Raw genomic sequence first — 21,196 nt, 5'->3', positions numbered from 1 at the left:
TGATACACTACAGGGCATCGCGTGCTCTTGAAAAAACATTGCATCTTTCTAAATTTGGCCTCGGCTGTCCCCATTTGTGGCGGCCTAATGATTAAAACAGAACACCAACATGTAGGCTGCCTGGTGGAAAAAATGTAGGCTACAAATTCAACATACAAGAACGAACAATTTTAACAAACAAGTCTCCATTTCACAAAACGGCAAAGCCAATGACGGTTGCTTATGCCAAGGGAAAGAAGCACATGTACAGAATTTATAACAGTGTCTGACAGTTTTTCTATTACCGGTTTTCCGGTTGACAGTTTTTCTATTACCGGTTAACAGTTGTAATGCAGCTGTTATTTCCGCAGCACGTGGCGGGCCAGATGAAATCAGTTCGCGGGCCGGTTCCAGCCCGCTGGCCATAGTTTGGTGACCCCTGGTATAAATAAACAAAACTTACTCTTTTTTTCAATATATCCCCTCTTTGCTTTCACCAAACGCCTTAGTCTGTTGTGCACTTGACTGCATGAGGCACGCAACCACCAGTTCCTTGGACAGACGAAAAGTTATTCACTGTCCAGGCTGTGCGAGTGTGCATAATCATCAGAATGACCGTATTTATGCAAAGAATAAAGAAGGTATCCCACTGAAAGGCTGATGTTCCAGAGACAAAAACCAGCCTCTGTGATAGTTTGGGGTGGGGTAGCTTCAAGTGGTGAAAAAACTCCCCTCTTTTTCTTTGAAGAGGGGGTAAAAGTTAATCAACGTGTTTTGAAATTGTTGAAGGAGAAGTTGATGACCGCAGAGGAATCTCGATAACAGATTTTTTGATGAAATAGCTGTCAAATAAAATTTGTTGGTAAATTAACCTGCACAAAATATCAGTTTTTTGTTTGTCGTATCCAGGCTTACACCCGGTGGTTGAAGATTTAGATTAAGTGGACGGTAAGGCAAGGAAGCCAATCTTCGCGTCCACCTTCAGGCAAGCAAAATATCAGCTTATAACTTGTGTCAAATAGACTTTCTTGCGGTTGAAAGGTTACATAAGCCTTCCAGGATATGTCTTTGCTCTTGGAATCATACGCAGTTTGTTTTTTAAGCACGTTAGTTCAGCACGATTGGGTGCTAAAATAATAGAGTGGAAATGCAGTAGGCTGATATTGTGTGGTCTTTTGACTGAAGTTTGACTATTTTAATTCCGGCGATGATTGTGTAATTTCCTGTAGTATAGTGACATGAGTCTCTCGTGACTGAGCTGAATCATTTCTACTAAGATACGCTTTGTGCAGCATTCGGTTAGCCTACTTTGATTGATCAAATACTATACGTTAGTGTTTTGTTGAAGCTGTTGTACACATTCTACTAGCGATATGGATCCAAACTGCAAATGCGCAGGTAAGAACATTAGCCGTCTTTTTAAAGTTGTAACAACGATAGCTTATTTAAGTTATTTTGGCAGCCGATTGTAGCATCGAATAGACAGCGATAGACACGTGTTTCGTCCATGAGGCTGGGCTCATCAGTATCGCACCGTATTCTTGCCACTTGAGTAATCGACCGCCGCTTTACCAGTCAGTTTAACTCTTATCTTTGTGGAAAGAAAGAGCCAACAAAACCAGCAGGTGCCAGGGGTAGGTCAATGTGAAGAAAGGCGTTCTTCCCGGCTATCAGCACAAGGCCGAAGCGTCACTGCAGCTCGCTGTGCTAGTGAGTAATCAGCCTTGTGCTGATAGCCGGGAAGAACGCCTTTCTTCACATTGACCTACCCCTGGCACCTGCTGGTTTTGTTGGCTCTTTCTTTCCACAAAGATAAGAGTTAAACTGACTGCTGCCCGGCGGTCAATTACTGCCGGTTCCAGCGTCCACACACGACGGGTCGCCCGGTTCGTCGCAGGGCTTCTTTCTGGGCTATGCAGAAAGAGCCTGTCTCCCTGGCCCGCTCCGCCATTCTAAATTTGCGGACGGGCCATATAGTTTTTCGATCCACACTCTCCCTCCACAGGTACCTCGACTCCCCAGCCTGGCCCTCGCGACCTAAGCTGGTGGACTTAACCCTCCGGGTGCATCGTCACCCCATAAATCACGCCGCTCCCCGCCGCCGCGGGGTGTGGCAGGCCGGTTTCTGAAAGTCTTTGACCTGGCTATGTTTGTTTGTGCTCTCTCGCCGTGTCAATTATTTGTACCCGTGCGCTGTTGATGCAAATAAAACAGTTTAACACTCTACGGTGCGATACTGATGAGCCCAGCCTCATGGGCGAAACACGTGTCTATCGCTGTCTATTCGATGCTACAATCGGCTGCCAAAATAACTTAAACGTTTAATTGGAGGTCTCAATGGCTGGCGTGGAAGCTACACCGTTCTGGTTAGCGAAGCGTCACTGCAGCTCGCTGTGCTAGTGAGTAATCAGCCTTGTGCTGATAGCCGGGAAGAACGCCTTTCTTCACAACGATAGCTTATGTTAAATGAGCAGCAGCAATTTTAACAGAGCAGCAGGCCGCAGTGGGCAACCTATTTGTATCACAACCCTGGCTTTAAGTTTAAGTAAATGCTGCTTAGTCTACCGCTGCACAAAAATAACCTTCACGTGGGCTTGCAGTAAGGAATAGTTCAACAATATAATTTATTATTTGGTTCTACTTGTAAGAGGGCCGAGAAGAATTTGTACGCTAACATACGGGGCCAGTGGGCGATTTTAGTAATATGTAGTAGCGTTGAATCAAATACCATTGTGATTGAATGTAAGCCTAATTACACATTTTCTTGTAATTGAGACTTTGTTGTGTAGGCCTAATTGTAATTTCAAAAAGTTTGGTCCAAAATACATTACGCGATTTGGTAGGTTGCCAACTTCAGGTCTGGTTGAACAGTGATCAAAAATCATATCCTATATTTTAAGTGTATGTTGAGCCTAAGTAGCTGAGTCAGTTGTGCTAGTGTAGTCACGTTGTAACAAACAGCGTAGACCACTACGAAGATTTGGTGTCATCGTTTTATCTCGGGTAGCAAGTCTGCATTTTTGGACGTCTGCAGACTTTTACTGTAATTAATGTACTGAAGAATGGGTGGAAGTCCAGACAGCAAATCCATCATTGTTACGTTGATTCGACTTTTGCAGACGTTGGATCAATGTAAAAATGACGGATTTTGCTATCCGGGAGATTAACCTGTGTGGCAACTCTTATTTTTTTAGTCACCTTTAAGTAAACTTAAATTTTCTTTCAGAGACTGGGAAGTGTACGTGTGCGCCTGGGGAATGCAGATGCCGGAATTGCCCGTGCAAAAACAAGCCAGCAGAGAAGTAAAAGACATTGATCTGTAATCATTTTCTATCAGTGAGTGAACAGCAATTCCCTGACTGGTTTTTGTCATCAATTGTACTGACCCATTGCGGAAGAGAAAGTGACTGAAAAATTTAATTTTGCCAGCAATGGCGTTAAATCTGGGTATGGGCTGATATATAGAGTATATGTATAGATGTATAGACTGGGTATAGGCTGATAAGACTTTAAGTATTTCTAGTAGCAGCAGTAACGAAAGTAATCTGAAGTCTATACTTCCTTCACTGTATTTTCTCACTAGGTTTTTATTTTTACTAAGTTATATTATTTTTCAGGTTCAATCAGCGATGCGATTGTGTAAATCTTGTTTTCAATTGCAATTAAACATTCAACAAGCAATGACCAATGTGACTGAGAAATTTGATATATTGCGATTTCAAGGATGAGCAACATTCAAAAATTCACTGCATGATCGGTTAGAGAACAAACAAGGTTGCAAATGACTCTTGCAAAACGCAAGTGGATGCTCAATTGCTTCCTCGTATCTTCTCAAACTGACCATGCGCTGCTCATGAAACCCAACTCGGTTCGCAGCAGAGTAGGCTATAATAGCATAATAATAATTAGCATTTATTGCAAACACTGGCCAACTTGGCATTCACATCACAGTCGTTACAACAGACGTGCAAAGAGTCAAGCAGCAGTTTGTTGTTTTCAATTTCCGCTTACTATCATCTGCCACAGCGTCGATGACTAATTAGCATCAGCAAACGATTGCTGCTAGTCAGTATTTTTTACACATTTAACAAAGAGTCGAAAATCAAAACAAGTATAACGCAAACTTTAACTACTTTTTATGAGAGCAATAGAGGAAAAGAGAAATAATGACGCAAACAAAGACAAGCACCAAGCAGGAACCAAATATAATCAGGAATAGGTTGCTGGGATCACCACTCAAAGCAACATCACCTGAAAACAAAAGCCGATTAAGTCTTAAAACAAGGAATAGTTAAAACAAACTCAATTTTCATACACTAGGCTTATACTGGCACTGGTTGAATGGTCCATTTCCTGCTGGACCAAATTTTGCTATGGCTATCCACAAAATAGCTGTTCTCAAGTTTAAAAATTAAAGTTCCATGATGAATTGAAGAACTTTACGGCAGGAACTTTAATTCATTCAACTCATGGGAAAGGTTTTGCATTACCCAAAACGTACAGACAAGAACATGCATCAAAATTACAATACATTATAGCTGTCTCACTAAAATTCAAATAAAGAAGCGTTTTTGGCTTACCGGATTCAGATTCAAGTAGCATTTTAGGTAAGGTTTGTGAGATGTTGTGAGAACGTTGTATAACAAAAACTGGTCCGAAAATCACTTCCTTTCCCACAGAACGACGTTCTCTCGCATTGCCCTCATTGCAACGATAGATTTGTGAGGAACCTCTGCAAAGCTGAAAACAATGTCTTGTCATGGTTCGCATCATTTAAACATCTCAATGGACAGAGATGTAAGCAGCAATTAGTGTGGAGGAGGTTTTAAAGCTTTATTTAATTTTTCCCCAATTTCAGCGGCCGACTCTAAAACAAAGACACCGCAAAATCAACTAACAGTGGTTTGGCTCTTGGCGAGGAATTCATAGTTGAAGACCTCATTCTGCGGCACCAAGTAAATGAAACATTTTTCAGTCAAATCTTCTGCAATGGAAAGTTTATTTTTTCAGCGTCTGCAACTGGGTATGCCTCAGTGGTATCCCCTAAGCGTAGTTAAGCAAAACTGCAAAGAGTAGGATTTTGTGATGCTCAGTTTGTGGGGGGGGGGGGTGAAAAGTTTCATTGATTGACGACATTTAACGTCGAAGTCTATATTGATTTCAAAACGAAGTTGAGAAAATCTTTAAAGCTAAGAACGAAAGGGTGTGAAATTGTTCTGCTTAACACACTCGGAAGGTTGAACCATATTGTTTGATTTTTCTTGAACAAAAGCTGTATGAATGGACATAATAAATGCAGCACCAAACAAACCTGTATGCTCTTGCCACAATACGCGAATCTTGCATGCAAATATACCGCACCACAACCCATAAGTCTATGGACTTGGAACATGATGCATATAGATGTTGATGTCGTGGATGCAGTAGTTGGTATGGTGGAAACAGGGCAGCCATCTTTGATGATGTCAATCACTGATGACGATTGCTGCGTTTCACCGCACGACACGTAGAAATCTACCAAATCCACAGCTTGTCCTTCGACCTAAAAGAAATACAAAGTCGTAGGTCATAGCACAGGGGTACCCAACCTTCAGGTCGATAGAACACACGTCTAAAGGTGGTTGTCAATAGTGCAGAGTGGTTGAAAGTAGGTTATGTTCTTAGCCATAGAATAAATTGATTCCAGTGAAAACAATTGCAGTCATGAACTAACTTTGAGTTGATAATAAAAATGTTAACTTCCATATATACTTTATGTTGATGCGTGATAAAAAATGATTCAGTTTTGTGCACAATTTGGTTATGCGAATTCTAAAGATATATTTGCTTTAGACGTTAAAAAACTAATGATAGTAGCCTACTAAAAAACTGGGCTCGATAGCCGACTTTGGTCATGTAAAGGGGTTTATTGCAGAAAATCAACCAGATTAATAATTATTTAAGGTGTAAGTATAAACAAATATATTACATTGGAAAACAATATAAAAAAACAAATTTGAAAACAACTGTTGCTTTTTTTTTGTATAGCTTTTGTATTTTTGTTTGGAGTGGTTTATCTGACCGCAAGCCTCTGAACGTTTTTGATAGTGCAAACTGCGTGCAAACAGTATTATGGGTCAATGGTGCTATAAACATTGATGTATTCCAGTGAAAGATAATAATACTTAAACAATTTGGCGAAAAATGGTGTAGTTCTAGTGTTTTTTTTTGTTTTTTTTAGTAAAATGCATAATAGCTAATTTTGTAGCTTTTTCAGTAGTCTACTGTATACTAATTACCCTCGGCCTTGGGCGTGATGTTGCGATTTTGTGCAAACTACGACAACGATTGATAGACCTAATAACAGTCACTAACTTAGTACAATTTTCAGGCCAGCGATCGAGTAGTTAACAACTGACAACTACCTTTACCCAGGTTACTTATTGAAAATTCTGTTTTTTTTTTGGCAGCATTGATCAAAAACTTCTTTTTAAGTTTAGAAAGTGATCTCTATCGTCAAAATCACGTTGTTTTGGTGATCTGATCTTGATCTTTTCAAGATCACATATTCTAGGTGATCTTGCCCATCTCTGACTATGCACTAGGCAGAAGCACTCTTAAATATTTTAAAAGCGAATTTGCAGAGTCTTTTTACGTTTGTTGGAACTGGAGTTATAAAACGCATTTTTTATACAAACATTTGCAAGCCCAGAGTTTTAGGCAAACAAATAATATGAAATAATTCAGCTTACTGCTGGTGGTTTGAAGATAGCGTTGATAAATTGACCAACTGTATAAACAGCTCCGGGCTGGACTTCAAGATACGAAGGACAAGTCTCCAAGCATGACGACACAGCCTTGCAGAGCTCGAAGTCAATAGCATACGTCACTTGGTTAGTTCGTCTCAGATTGATTCGCCTCTTGTCCACGCTTGGCAATAAAAAATCGTGTTGATGACGTAACACACACCCGCAGAAGACAATACAGTTCAACGCAGTCCCAGACAGAAAATCAATCGTTTACATTGATTCAACGTCTGCAAATAGTTGCTTTGCTGTCTGGGATGCATGCATTTTGCCTGGAAGAAGTGCAAGTTCTTTAAGTCAGATGAATTCGATTCTAAGTCATGTTTATCATAGCATTTGCCAACCTAAAAATCTTCTAAAAAAATAAGATTTGCTTCTCGATTTTTTCGTGATGGCTACTGCATTCAATGGGTGTCGTGAAACCAACATAATTTCTTCAGGTGAGTTACTAAATTGCACACACCAGCAGTTGAACCATTATTGTAAGATCTATGCATCACTCTCACTCATTTAGTCGAGCTCACATTCAAAATTCAACTGGATTGCAATCTTGTTGTATGTAAAATTATATCCTATCCATCAAAATCAGCTGAGAACTTACATTGGATTTATAGAAATTGATACATTGTAGTCAGTAGTAAAGTTACAAGAGACTAGAACCACAGGAACAAGCATGTCGTATAGTGATCCATCGCCGATGTTGAACCAGATTTTGTTTGCTATAACCACTTCTCCCATGTCGTTTACAAATGTACTCGTTCCACACGATGTGAAAGGAGATGGAATGGATAGCACATGTAGACTGTTAGCAGCTGAAAAACAAAGTTTCTAACGTAATTTTTAGACAAATAGGCTATAACAGTTGTGCTGTTTGTGTTGTGAACACGCAAACCCATTCAACGCTGGTGCTCTGTCTAATGGTGTTCCTGTTACGTATCGTTTAACACCATACGTTCGCTTGACTTATACTTTAGTCCAGTCTCCAATAAACTTACATACGCGCCAAAGCTAAACAAAGCCTGATGGTATAAAGTCGGCAGAATATCACTGCAACCCTAAGCATAATTAAGCACTCTTAGTTGCGTTAGCTTAATACCAGAGTCTTACATTTGGTACTTCGGCATTGCAACGGTGAAGGTTGGTCGCTTTCTTTTCCGGCCAAGTAAAAATAACCGCTGCCCATCTCACCACCTTGCAATTCATTCATCAATTCATTGTCCAAAGAAATGGTGATGCGGTCGCTTCGACATTGAAGTAGAGGGGGTGCTGAAAGAGTCCGGTAAGTGGTTTTGTCGACAATACGACGTAATTAGTCACAGTTAGCCGTGCAACTAACGATTTACGGCAGGAGGAAAACTGAAAAATTGTTTACGAATATTTGTTTACGAATAGTTGTTCACAGCACAACGTGGATAGCCTACAATCAGAAAAAGGTTATGGGCTGGGGGTAAGCGCTTCCGAAAAAAAGAACATCTGGTTTGTTTTTGCCTTAGCAAAAGGGAAAAGTTTTATTTTTAATTTGCCAGGTGTGTGTCGGAGGTGGGAAAGTTTTCCCATTCCAACTAACAATTACATTCATGCTGATAGATTGTCAGTGTTACAAATGTGGTAAACTCCCTGATTTGTATATAATGGAGTTTACTGGAGGTGGTTCATTTGGTTTTAGTTTCCTACCAGTTCGAGTTTGATATAAAAGTTTTACAACTTTGTTTTGACTTGAGCTCAGGGATGTTAGAAGTTGCGATTTTTAGCCTTGTTGTGTTCTCATTGCTTCAAGAATTAGCTCTCCAGTTGTTTCAGGAACGAGGAGACAACTGATTCTTAACTAATTCATCTACTTGTTTTAAAGAAGGCCTATCAGGTTTGGTGGCCGTGCTTAACTATATTTATTGATGCATATACCGCAACATTAGATCTTTTTAAGCACGTCTTAAATCATTAAGGTTTTTCCACCTTTTCCTTTTGTTGGTTTTGTTAATGTACTTCTTTTGCATTCTGACAAAGAAAAATAAATTGAAATAAATTGAATAAAGGTTGTAGTAGTTCTTACGGATTGAACACGTTTTTCCCAGCTTTCCCTCATTACTGATACAAACGTAACCTTCAGCATGCATGCAAGAAGGCTTGCAGATACACGGAGGAACGCAAGGTCTGGAACTGCATGCTGGCGCTAACGTCGATGTTGGCACAGGTGCTGGAACAGAAAATAGGTTGTTTTTATTACAAAATATACTGGTAATAATTCTAGTGGTAATATATATGTGAAAAACTGTAAACTAAAGAGCCTACTAGGCCTGCATACACTGTAGCACAACTTTATTTCCATAAATCGTCCTCTGACTTCACTCGTCATCAGAAAGCTATAAGCCCACACAGCCCCGCTTGTGGCCCTTTTCGGGTTTCCTCAGTCTTTTGTCACTGTAAGATTTGCAACTAACGGTTGTTGTTCGGTAAGGATTTTAAGACAACTTGGATAAACTTCGTGGAAGAACTCAATTACACAACGTTAAACACAGCTGTGCATAAAACATATCCGGTTAATTAATATTGCTACATACTTCTGCATCTTGGTCCAATGTAGTCCCTTGTACAGGTGCAATTATAAACATATCTGAAATACATGTTAAAGAGTTATAAGCTGTAGCCTAGTATTTAACACAGTGACAATGTTGTAGACTGACCAAGACAAATACTGATTTTATCAATACTTGGGGTGTTTATTAGCTGGGTATCCTATTCTTATTACACTATTGGCCACTAAACAACCAACTTACTGTTCTTCTTGCAATGTAGAAGATACGGCATTGCAAGTGCCCCCATTATAACAAGGGTTGGGATAACATGGATTAAAGAAACATTCTCTCCCCCAATAACCGTGTCTGCAGATGCACCGGTACCTAAAAATAATTATCAAGTTTAAAAATTACAGGCTACCTGTTTTGACATATGGTCTGATTTTGCACCCATTGCTACAACATTCAGTGCAGGGCGATTTTATATGGAAAACAGACAAGCAGAGATTGATAGTTATCAAGTCAGCTACATTCTTCTATTTTGGGATGCCGTTAAGTGTTTAGTGGACACAGTCGCTTGCTCTGGTTTGTTTACAAACTCAATTGGTGGTATCAACAGAAGGCGTAAGCTTTAACGTCAGTTCACTAATGTTAGCTAGCAAATGAATTAACGACAATTTCCTAAGACCAACTTTCGGTTACATCTAATCTCCAGCAGGAGAGGCTGTGATTAAGAAAATTACACTTTAAAGAACCATTTTTTACAGGAACTTTATTTAAAGTCACTGTAAGAGTGTACTTACGATGAATCGGTGGTTACCACGCACGTTCCACCATTCTGACAAGGTTGGCTGAAACAGGGGTCCAATTCGCATCTTCGTCCCAAATACCCTTCAGGGCAGATGCAAGAGAAGTTTCTGCTAAAATCGATTTCGCAAACTCCTCCATTTCTGCAAGGGTTGACAGAACACGGCGTTGTTTGACAGTTTTTCCCGCTAAACGGTCTGAGACATATACAAGTGGCAAGATCGTTGCTATCCAACTGACACGTTCCGTCGTTTGCACAAAGATAACTTGAGCAAGGATCAAATTGGCAACGATCTCCTCTGAACTGCGGCAGGCAATCGCACGAGGGAAGAAAATTGACGACTCTGCAAACTCCTCCATTTTGGCAAGTGTAGTTGTGACAACTATCAAACTGGCACCTTTCTCCAAAAAACGAAGGGGTACATTCACACATTGGATAGTTGCTGCTATTGAGGTAACAAAATCCATTGTTTAAGCAAGGTTTACCAGAACAAAGATTTTCTTGACATCGTTTGCCACTAAACTGCTCCACACATTGACAAGAGTAGCTTGAACTGTTCACGCGGCATGTGCCTCCATTTTGACAAGGAAAGTTGGAACATGGACTGAATTCGCAGGTATCACCGCTGTATGGTTGTGGGCACGTGCAAGTTGGTTCAAAAAGTTCATCTAATATACAAATCCCTCCATTAGCGCAGAAGTTATTTGAACATGGAGTTATTCGACATCTATTGCCGCGAAACGGCAGTCGGCATTTACACATGGGATTGTTTCTTGCATCCACATCACATGTACCTCCGTTATAACAAGAATACGAATCGCACGGGTGATGCTGGCAATTCTCGCCACTAAATGGCGCAACGCAACTACATTCAGCGTCTTTATCGACACCCAGTTGACAGATGCCATCATTGAAACAGGTGTGATTCGAGCAAGGTGTAATACTGCAGTCCACCCCTCTGAAAGGCGAAACGCACTGGCAAAATACGTGGAATGCCGAGGCATGGACTACGCACACACCTCCGTTCCTGCATCTGAAAATGTGACACCGTGATTAGTTAAGTTTACAACAGCAGTTCAACACACTCTTGAGAACAAAGGTCTTAATTTTTTTAATCTTAGGGTGTTTAACTGTTTATATACTTATAGCAAAAAAAATTGGAGGCTGCCGCATATACGTCCAGTTATTATTTTGACTTGTATTTGCAGAATGTATCTTAACATTAAACGGTTTGTTTGAGTTCGTTGAAGTACCATTCAGACAATATTGATGGCTACAGTACTGAAGCACAATGACCGAACCATACGTTCGCAAAACAAGATACCTTTTCACTGTAGCCTAAGCACTGTAAGCAGTTATTACTCACATTGACATTTGTAAGGTTTTAATAGACTTAAAAGTTTTTTTAGTGAAAGGAAAAGATGAAACAGTTAAGTCTCATTATTACCGTAGTTCATTTTTATACGATGTTCGGCTATTTTACAATTACAAGTTTCTTAAACCTTAACCTTAATTTTCGACAACGTTAACACTTAAAATTATTGTCTTTTATCAAATTAGTTAAGATAGGAGACAACGAATTTATACAAAACATGTTTTTCATTATTGTTTGCTTACTTGAAGTAAGAATCACATTTATCCAACTCGCACATTGCCCCCTCATACTGAGGGGGGCAGTCACAAACGGTCCTGCTGTTCTCCACTCCACAGATACCTCCATTTCTACATCATGACATACGGTACAATTCTAATAAGCTTACGATATTAAATTTACTTTACAAAAAGGTAGCTTTCTTGCAGTGCTTAAACTGTCATAACATACGCATAAGTAAACATTGCGAACAATAAAATTTGTAAATCAGAAGTTTTTCGAAAACCGTAAGCTAGCCTCTCGATATAAATGCTATTTTGTCAATATTACTCCATGAAATTAAAATGGATTGAGGTCGTAAATTTTCGCTCACTTGCACGTGTTTTCGTCACACAATTGTGCGCAGGTTGGACCATAAAAAGGCATTTGACACCGACAGACTGGTTGACCATTCATGAAGTCACAGGCACCACCGTTCAGACACGTTATTAGCAAACTGCATCCGCAAGTCTCGCTGATTGATCCATCCAGACAACGACATATCGTTCGGTTGTTCTGTTCACTGAAAGCAAAACCCAAAATTGTACGCTCGGTACTTTAGTGCCGGAAAAACCGACTCTTCAAGTAGATTATATAACGGAAAAGGTAAAGAATGGATCCGCTAGATCTCGTGTGAAATGTGATCTACCACATCACCAATTTCAAAAAAACACTTTAAATAAAAATTATACAATGTAGGCCTAAGCCACTCCCAGGAAAAAAGGATCTTATCAACTTTAACTGTACGGTGTAGTGTGGAAGTAGGTTACAGAAAAAAAACAAAACTTAAACGCCACACTTTCTAAAAAACGTTAGGCCGGCTGTAATTTACTTACCACTGTTACCAGTTTAACTGAACTGGTATCGTCGTAAAAATATTAAATTGTAATTGCATTTGATTTAACAGTTTAGTAGAGACAAACTGTGCGTCCGCTATCAAACTACTGGATAACAAAAACATTTTACTTACATGCACTCCCCTCCGTTTTGACAGACTGGGCACTTGTACTGACAATGGTCTCCAACGTAGCCATTTGCACATTCGCAGTGCGCGGTGCCTGTGAAAATAAATTCTCATTCGCAGTCACAACAAAGTCATTATGAAACTTTGAAAGTTTGCTTACTCTCATGATGATTTTTGCAGCAGTGCCACAAAGTGACAAGAACTGACTTACACAGTCAGATACTAACCCAGACAACCACGGAAACACATTTTAAAATTTATTAGTCACGCAATAGCCTACGTTTGGTTGTCGTTTGGAAGAGTGCAGTTATAACTGAATACGTCAGGGGTGTGCAACCTTTGTTACAGAAGGGCCAGATATGAATAACTGGGTGAAACCGCGGGCCGCACGTTTATTTAACATATGATTTTTAGTAGTTGCAGGCACAAAAAAGTATTTTTTTTGTTATTCATATTATTCTTATATTAGGGGTGATCTCCTTCCAGAAATAATAAGTTAGGACGCATACATTTCTGAAGAAAACTGCTATTCAAATTTATTGTCACACCGTCTTTAAACGAGCTCAGTGAGAAGTTTGCAGCTGGCTTCTTTTCCCGACGGCTTTTTCCAAATTTACTTTAATGGATACTATAGGCTATACTTTACTTTAATACTTTACTTTAATGATCGCAATTCGAAGTCCATTTTCCAAGTGTTCGTTTGTCAGAACCGATCAATAGGGAGATTTCATGACGCCCGTTTTAGAAAAAAATGTTCGCACAAATACGTTGAGCCAAAAAGTGCCATTTTTGAAGCCATGGATTTTTCAAATGTGGAAAGTCATCTTAGTTGAAATGCTTTCGGTAAAAATCGCCAAGATTCATTTTTAAATACTTTGCTTTCAAATCCGTTTTCTCTTGAAGATCAATCAGTTCAAGTTATATCTTCTGGTGCTTTGTGAATGTCTGTGTTGAATGGCGAAGTGAATATACCAAACAAATGTTCATGAGATTTGAAGTCCTTGAAACGAGCCAAAAATTCATACAACTATTTTTCAAGTTGGTCAGCAAATTCAGTTTTCTTCTCAGGATGCATTCCATAGTCTCTTAAAGTTGGAAAGTGGAAAAGATTTCCTGTCTGTACGTGAGCTTTCCAAAGTCGTACTTTGTTCATAATGCCTTTTATGTGACTATACATTTTTACGTTCCAAATAATTAAATACAATGGATTAGCGGTGGCCGGTGGGAGACTTCTAAAATGGTTAACAGAAGGCGCGAAATCTAAAATAATCCACTCCACAATGAATTGTTCACACGTACCAGACTAAACTAAATTATGAACACTTTTCGCGGGCCGCACACAATTCAAAATTGGCACATTTTCGCGGGCCACATAATTTTTCCTCGCGGGCCGCACGTTGCACACCCCTGGAATACGTGAATTCAAGAATGGCCCAATTCCCACTAAGGTGTTTGAGATAAATGCGTTTTAATTACTTTGGTCATTTACTTTAGCGGTGGAATTTCTATAATGATAGTAATAGTATGCTTAGTTATACAGGTAAGGCCTATATAGCATGAAATTTCACTCGGTGAAGATTCCGTAGAAAAATTATGTACATAGTACAATTTCGGGAGCTTATTTAGGCTTGAAAAATTTAGCCATTTTTTCAGATATCATTTAGAAGACACTGAAAGAAAGAACACAAGCACAAAAAGTAAAATTTGAAAAAAATGGAGTTGAGCCCTTTTTGAATTCATGTACTCAATTTCATTTAGTGGAACAAATATTGCAACAATCAACGAAAAAAAATGTTGGAGTAGGCTACTAGGCTACTGACAAGCAGTAAATATAGTTCTTACCGTTTAGTTTGAAGCATTTACCGTCATTCAGGCACGGTTGTGGAATGCACGGATCGCATGTATAAGAGATTCCCGTTGTAAAGCAAGTTCCCTGTACACACGGATTCGAGTTGCATGGGTCTGTAATTAACATGTTAGCTTCCTTCAATGTGTTCATTGACAGGTCAAATAAATCTTTACAAAAACAAAAGGTGTCTTTTCAGTTTTCTTTACTTGAAGCAGTACAAAGTCGTGTTAAAAATGAAATTAACATTTACCCCTTACATTTTGGTTTTACGGAACCTCTTAAGAAAACAAGGCTGAATGGATATAATTATTGAAGCTACACCTAGATTCCTCAAAGACCAACAGTTATTTAAGATGGAAGATGAGCACGTCAGTTAGATGAATTGCTTGTAAAAGTTCAGTTTGGAGATATGTCCTTTTCTGAATTGAAGTTGATGCTTTTATTTGTATTGGTTCTGGCTTACCGCAAGCTCCTGCGACAGCACCAGGCGAACAAACACAACGATAAGCCACCACCGGATCGTCCTGTGGGATGCAGCGCTCACCATATTCGCATGGCTTAGAAGCACAATGATTGCAGCCGTATCTGAGAAACAATAGTCAGATCGTTTACATGCTGTCGAATACCTATACCAACTTTGACGGTTTCAGTTCAGTAGGCCATGGCCTCAAGGGCGTTGGCATTTTTTTTAAGGTAGCTTAATGTTCATAATCATGATAAGTGTAGGGCTATATAGTTGAAGAGGTGCCATTCCGCAATCGACGGATCGACGGCATGCCCTTTAAGTGTCTTGCCAATCACACAGCTACATACTTTTGAGCGGTGTCGAACCGACGCCCTTTCGAACGTTTAAGCAGGGCTTTCATCAACAATCAGCTATGCAGCCGATGTTTAGTTACGCTGTATTCTCTAACCAATCTTAGGTTACATCACAAAACAAAAAATGGTATTTTTCATCCTTTAGGATCAAGTACAAAATCTATCTAGATTATGTATAAAGTTGCTGTTTGTTAGATTAACATTTATATGAAAATTTTCGTACTCTGTGACAAGTGCTGAAACGACGGCATTGCTTTGTAAGAGAGTCCAGTAGTTCTTTTCATAAATCGCTTTTCCGTGCAGAAGCTGAAGGTTTCCATCAGACTTAGCGCCAACTGTGATGTAATAAAAGAAATACGGGGAGTCTCTGGACATCGAGATGGAACCAAGCGCTGCGGAAATATTGCTGATCCAAGGAGAGGTTAAAACAAACACGACAACCTGTCAGACAGAAAAAAATGTGATAGCCAAACCGATGGAAAATCTTGTCTTACGTGCGTTAGAAGTAATGCTGATTGAAGATCAAAGGGATTGAGGTTCTGTAATAGTCAATAGCCTACGCTCCTCTCCAGAAGGCAGTGGTTGTGCAAGTTAAGTGAATGTCATTCTGAAACGCGCTATTCGACAATCGACGAGCTCACTAAACGCGTGGACGTTGACAGAAAAGTGTGTCACTTTCACCACTCAAAAAGCTTCTGTGGCTCGTTATAATTATAACAAATATAATTCAACAGAAAAGCTGAGGAATAACTTATGTATAACCTAGTAAATAAGTTATTAAAATGCCAAGATTTATAAAACTACTTACTTTTGACACATTCCTGGCTTTGTCCATGCTTGCTTGAACATTGTTTAGTGCAGTTACAAAATCAAAGTTTCCAGTTCCTTTCTGCAAGGTTTCGAGACCATCTTGTACAGCTCTGTGGCTAATTCCTTGTCTCAGAGAAACAATATCCAAAACTCCACTAGTTGAGAAGCCCATACTTTTCACACCAACCTGAGCAATCGATTCGAAAATTGTTAGCACCTACTTAGGCATCAAAATATTTTATCTTTTTGCGGCTAAACTTCGGTTAAGATTCCGGAGCAGCAACTTTTAATTTATTAAGTTTGATTAATGGCTTGTATACCGTATAATCACCGGCTCGGTGGCTTAGCTGTTAGAGTGTCCGCCTCTAAATCGGTAGGCATGGGCTCGATACCCTGTCGGGACTTAATACTTTTCAAAAGTGGTACTGAACCTTATTGCTTGGCACTCAACAGAATGGATTTAGGATGATCCTGTACTCGGCTGCGCCTCTTCGTGCCTGATTTCACACTAGCTCTAACATCTGCATAGCCTGCTTCATAATGTAATTCTAATATTTGCAAGTCACAAAACAACAATAGGCTATAATTTAAAAATAATGCAAAGCTTTACGTTGACTTTCTCCATATCTAATTCAAGAGTCTTTAAAGTTGACATGGTGAAACTCTTCACGTTTTCAATGGCGTTGTACAAGAATGAAGATCCTACATCTATCACAAACATCACATCAAGTTTTTCCACGTTTACGATGCAATCTGAAAACAAAACAACAACAAAGTGTATTGTGTTGATGGCTCACCGCAGAATTAATAAGTGCTCCCTGTATTTCCAGACCACATGTTATCGTGCAGGCTATTACACGAATTCTACCTTGGCTTTGGATATCTTTAAACTTTACAAAGCCACTACACACATTAGCTACTTGTCAGAATACAAACGACTAGGGACGCACCTTCATGTCTAACTGTACTACCTAAAATTTCCACGCTGTAAAAAGAACGCGGATCCGTGTTCACATCTTCCACCTGACGTTTCTCATCAACTTTCTTCCAACGTAACGTCCCCTCCACCTCTTAATGTAAAAAATAAGGTTAGTTAGTCTTGAGTAGGCCTATAGCTGTTAGAAACAAAAGTGTTTCGAAGTTTTGAAATATTTTGTCTCGTTTCGACTTAATTTCGTTTTAAATAGTTCTACTCCTGAATGGCAACGCTCAGCGCATCATATCTGTCTAAAGTCGATGATTGCGTCATGCACTTTTTATTGTCGATTTCCCGAGATCTGTAATTTTCTACTTGAGATCAACCCCAAAGGGTCTGTAAAAATCTGATGGGAAGCTTTAACGCATTGACTTTAGAAAAATTTTAAGCATTCATTTTCATATTTAGAAAAAAATATACATTGCCACTCGGGGAGGTCCTACAAGTTAAAGATCTGCTGGCTTGATGACTCTTGATAATGAGTTTGCGACCGACAAAGAGTTGAAAACCATTGTCGCAATAGGATTGACTGATAAGATCAAAATCAGTCTATGAATAGTCTACTGCTGGAAGAGAAGTTCAGTAAAACGAAACAAACATTATACTTTTGCAAATTAAAAAAATTTCAGAAGACACAAGAGCTCAAATAGCCAACAGTTTCTGTCAAATGGCCTAAGAGCACAGAAGAAATTCAAAAGCATGGCTACTAAATGGTCGTCGGCAGCAAAATTGTGGAGTTGCTAAAAAGACTAAATTTTATGATTACATAAACCTACGTACTGAAAATATACATCACTCACCAGCAAAACTAGGTCCAACAAGAAACACCAACGTGATGAAACTAAAGGAAAGAAACATGATTGCAAATAATGAACTTTCTCCTTGCGTTTGAAGGTGACAAGTTACCAACCTCTCACAAACGCTAGAACGAATGAATCAAATATCTCAAAAAGCAGCAAGTAGCTTTTCTTTTTCGAGAAAAAACACTCCCGACAGTTTTCAATAGGGAAATACAATTCCCTCTGGCTGGAGAAACGTAAACAGCTAAAGGCAGACCAGGCGTTCAATTTATTTTTTCCGAATTTTTCAGAGGAAGTTAAGAACTACAAAATGAAATGGGAAATTTTACAAACGCCTTTGGTCATTGCAGTTGCAGTTGCATTGCAGTTTCAGCCACAATTGCAGTATTCCACTGACAAGTCTTTGTCGCTGAACCAGCCAAAGCTGGTTTAATTCTCACTGGAATCATTGCGGAGGGAAGTTGACTTCATTTTTTATTTCTTGCGTAAGATAGCTCTGGAATAAAAATAGATAATATATGAATAAATAGCTCGCTTTAGCAATGATAAAATATAAATATAAGTTTACTTTCTGCGTAAACATAAGGTCTTCTGTAGAGCACTCCAGGTTAACATGTAGCATCATCACATTGTTTTGAAACTTTAGAGCATTTTTGTAATTAACGGTCCGAGACAAAACAATAAAATACAGCGTTAACTCAGGTGACAAACTAGCACTTTTTTGCATTGATTCAATGATTCCCCGCCTGCAGACGTTGCGTCAATGCAAAAAGATTTGTTGGACGAGAAAAGCCGGTAAAAACTTTATGAGTTTTATCAAATGATTTAGTTAAATTGATGAACCTAATTATGTTCAAAATTATTTTATTTTGTTAGAGTTATTCGAAACGATTTCTTTTTGCGCAAAAGAATCTCAATTTTACTCTTTGAAATGTCATTGTAAATTGTATAGTTTGCATCATACACTGGCACCAGGGGCGGATCCACCAAGTAGCCTTGGGAGGGGCGATTTCAACAAAACACGATGATGTGTAGGTCTACAACTCTACATCATCTTGCAAATGCACTGTGAATAAAGTTACTTGCAAGGAGATGATCGCCCCCCATGGTTCCGCCACTGAGCGGTACAAAATAAAACAAAAGTCTTTACGAAAAGACTGAGTTTACAACCGCATGAAATTAAAAAGGGATTTTGCTCTGAAACAAAACAAATACAATTTGTTTCAAATATGTTGTAGGCTATCCTGATTTTAATCCGCTACTCCTATGGTATTGCTAGGTAAAACTGTGGGTTATGTGACTATGTCAATAAATGTTTGGAAACAGTGGCAATTTTTTTCAGAGCAAATTCAATGTTGAAGAGGGGTTATTTTTAACTGTCGACGAAAAAGTGTGCCAAGAAACATTGTATTAATTTGACCATTACCTGGCCAAACGAAGCAGCTTTCAGGGAAAACGATAAAAATTTGCTAAAGGATTTTCATAAGCTGAAACTTACTTTATCAGTGATGTTTGAAAACAATATCAAAGAAAACCTCCGCTTTATATACGTGATAAAGTTGGTAGCCAATGGATTAATGATAAGCGGCAAGCTATGTTTTTATTTTACACAACTCTGTGTCAGGAAAGCTAACGTCACGTATAAAGAGCAATACATTTTTTCGAATTTTGGCCATTTGTGTAAACATGGCCTGACTAGCCGGACGAGTTAATAATAATAATGTTATGGTTTTATTTATTGTCGCTCTACAACAGCTAAGATCTTTTAGCGACAGGGCTCATTTTTAATTTATATCAGGCTTACGATGTTGTCACATTATTACCCGACTCATTCTCACTGCGCTATGCAGGATAGAACACAATCGGTACCGTTTTTAAAGTCTTCGGTTTGACCCGACCTGGAATCGATCTCAGATCTACCAGCACCAGAGCCGAAGACGAAACCACTCGGCCACTGAGCTGGTGCCGGACGAGTTACTTTGTTGAGTCCAAGCGCACAGCAATGTAACAAGCCATTGCGCATTTTTTCTCTTATCATGCGGCACGTACCAGTCAAACGAAGCATCTGAGCTGAGGCGAAGAATCGATTGATTTGATTACAGCTAGCGAATGATCAACAGCAGAAGGTAGCAATAGGCATTTTGTATTGCCTGCAGGCTTGTATAACAAGCAAAAAGGGTTCATCGAAGCTGTGTCAAGTTGCAGTTTTCTGGTGTTTTCCAGAGCTTAACTTCAAATGCTTTTGTTACCACTGAAGCAAAACGCACATGTTACAACTGATTTGATGTTCAGCAGGCCCAGCTTAGTTGAGGTTTAAGTTCATACAAATTCATTATACATTTTGAAGTTAGTCTATTCGACAAAACTAAAGCAGCATCTGTTTTGTATTAATTTGTCTAAAAGTTTTGCTTCAGTCAGAAAGGAATATTTGACCCCATGGTTTTCAATCCAGGTTGAACAATTGCTATTGCAAATTTTTTACCCAATTGTTGAAGTTGAATGCTACCTGCTGACTGATTTTGCAGCAATGCTCAATCTAACTTCCATTTCAGTTGACAATATTTTACATTTTAACTACTCTTGAAAACATTGCATTCAGGTTCAGTCTTTTGCTATAAGTCAGCTGATTAATATGTCTGCAACTCAGCTAACGCTAACAAATCTCTTTTTTAATTGTTTCAACGTCTGCAGACCATAAACCACTGGAAAAAAGAATAAATTTACAAGCTAGAAAGCTACCACAAAGGAAATTAAGTGAAGAAATATGCTCTAATTTAGTCTAATACAAACAAGTGGGCGTTTTGAAAAATTTTAGATGCAAGTTAGTTAGTTAGTTAGTTAAGTTGGCTAGTTTTGACCAATTGTCTTGCACAGTTTCAGTGTTAATTTTTGTTTGAGAAAAACAAAACAGTCACATAGTCCAGTGGTTCTGTAACTTGATCTTCTTGCGTTTGAGGCCCATGCAGGTCACGTTGTTATATCCAGGTACAGAAGCCAATGGGTTAATTGTTCATCGAGCGTTGTTAGGTCCACATATCTATCCTTGGGTCGGTACATGACCGTTGAGAGGATATTTTGGGGCCGGTACCAATGAGGTCCTTGCTCCTTGGACTTTAAATCAAAACATTGCAAGAGAAATGAACCGTATCCAAAGAATGCGCTGCAGTTTATTCATATTTCCGGGCCCCTTGGAAAGGTTCTGGGCCCCCAAAAATAATCCTGGGCCCGAGACCAAAAAGACCCTCTGGACCCCTTCGGCCTTG

The 21,196-nt window shown here is 39.1% G+C and overlaps 1 protein-coding gene across 1 annotated transcript; it reads right to left on the bottom strand.

Moving 5' to 3' along the window:
* Positions 1-3,598: 3,598 nt before the first annotated feature.
* LOC145772366 (uncharacterized) lies at positions 3,599-17,991 on the bottom strand. The gene is made up of 18 exons (XM_082584245.1): positions 17,934-17,991; positions 16,768-16,910; positions 16,156-16,344; positions 15,571-15,788; positions 14,992-15,113; positions 12,686-12,773; positions 12,050-12,238; positions 11,703-11,807; positions 10,081-11,118; positions 9,539-9,661; positions 9,323-9,375; positions 8,815-8,958; positions 7,872-8,030; positions 7,366-7,576; positions 6,711-6,888; positions 5,291-5,521; positions 4,560-4,719; positions 3,599-4,230 (listed from the first exon to the last, which is right to left on the bottom strand). The coding sequence occupies exons 1-18, from the start codon at positions 17,989-17,991 to the stop codon at positions 4,109-4,111; spliced, it is 3,531 nt and encodes a 1,176-aa protein (XP_082440371.1). The 3' UTR covers positions 3,599-4,108.
* Between the last annotated feature and the right edge of the window lie 3,205 nt (positions 17,992-21,196).

The sequence above is a fragment of the Aplidium turbinatum genome, chromosome 6 (assembly GCF_918807975.1).
Source record: "Aplidium turbinatum chromosome 6, kaAplTurb1.1, whole genome shotgun sequence".
In the NCBI taxonomy this organism is placed as follows: Eukaryota; Metazoa; Chordata; class Ascidiacea; order Aplousobranchia; family Polyclinidae; genus Aplidium; species Aplidium turbinatum.
Note: the sequence above shows the minus strand (reverse complement) of the source record. Positions and strands in the feature narration are given on the sequence as shown.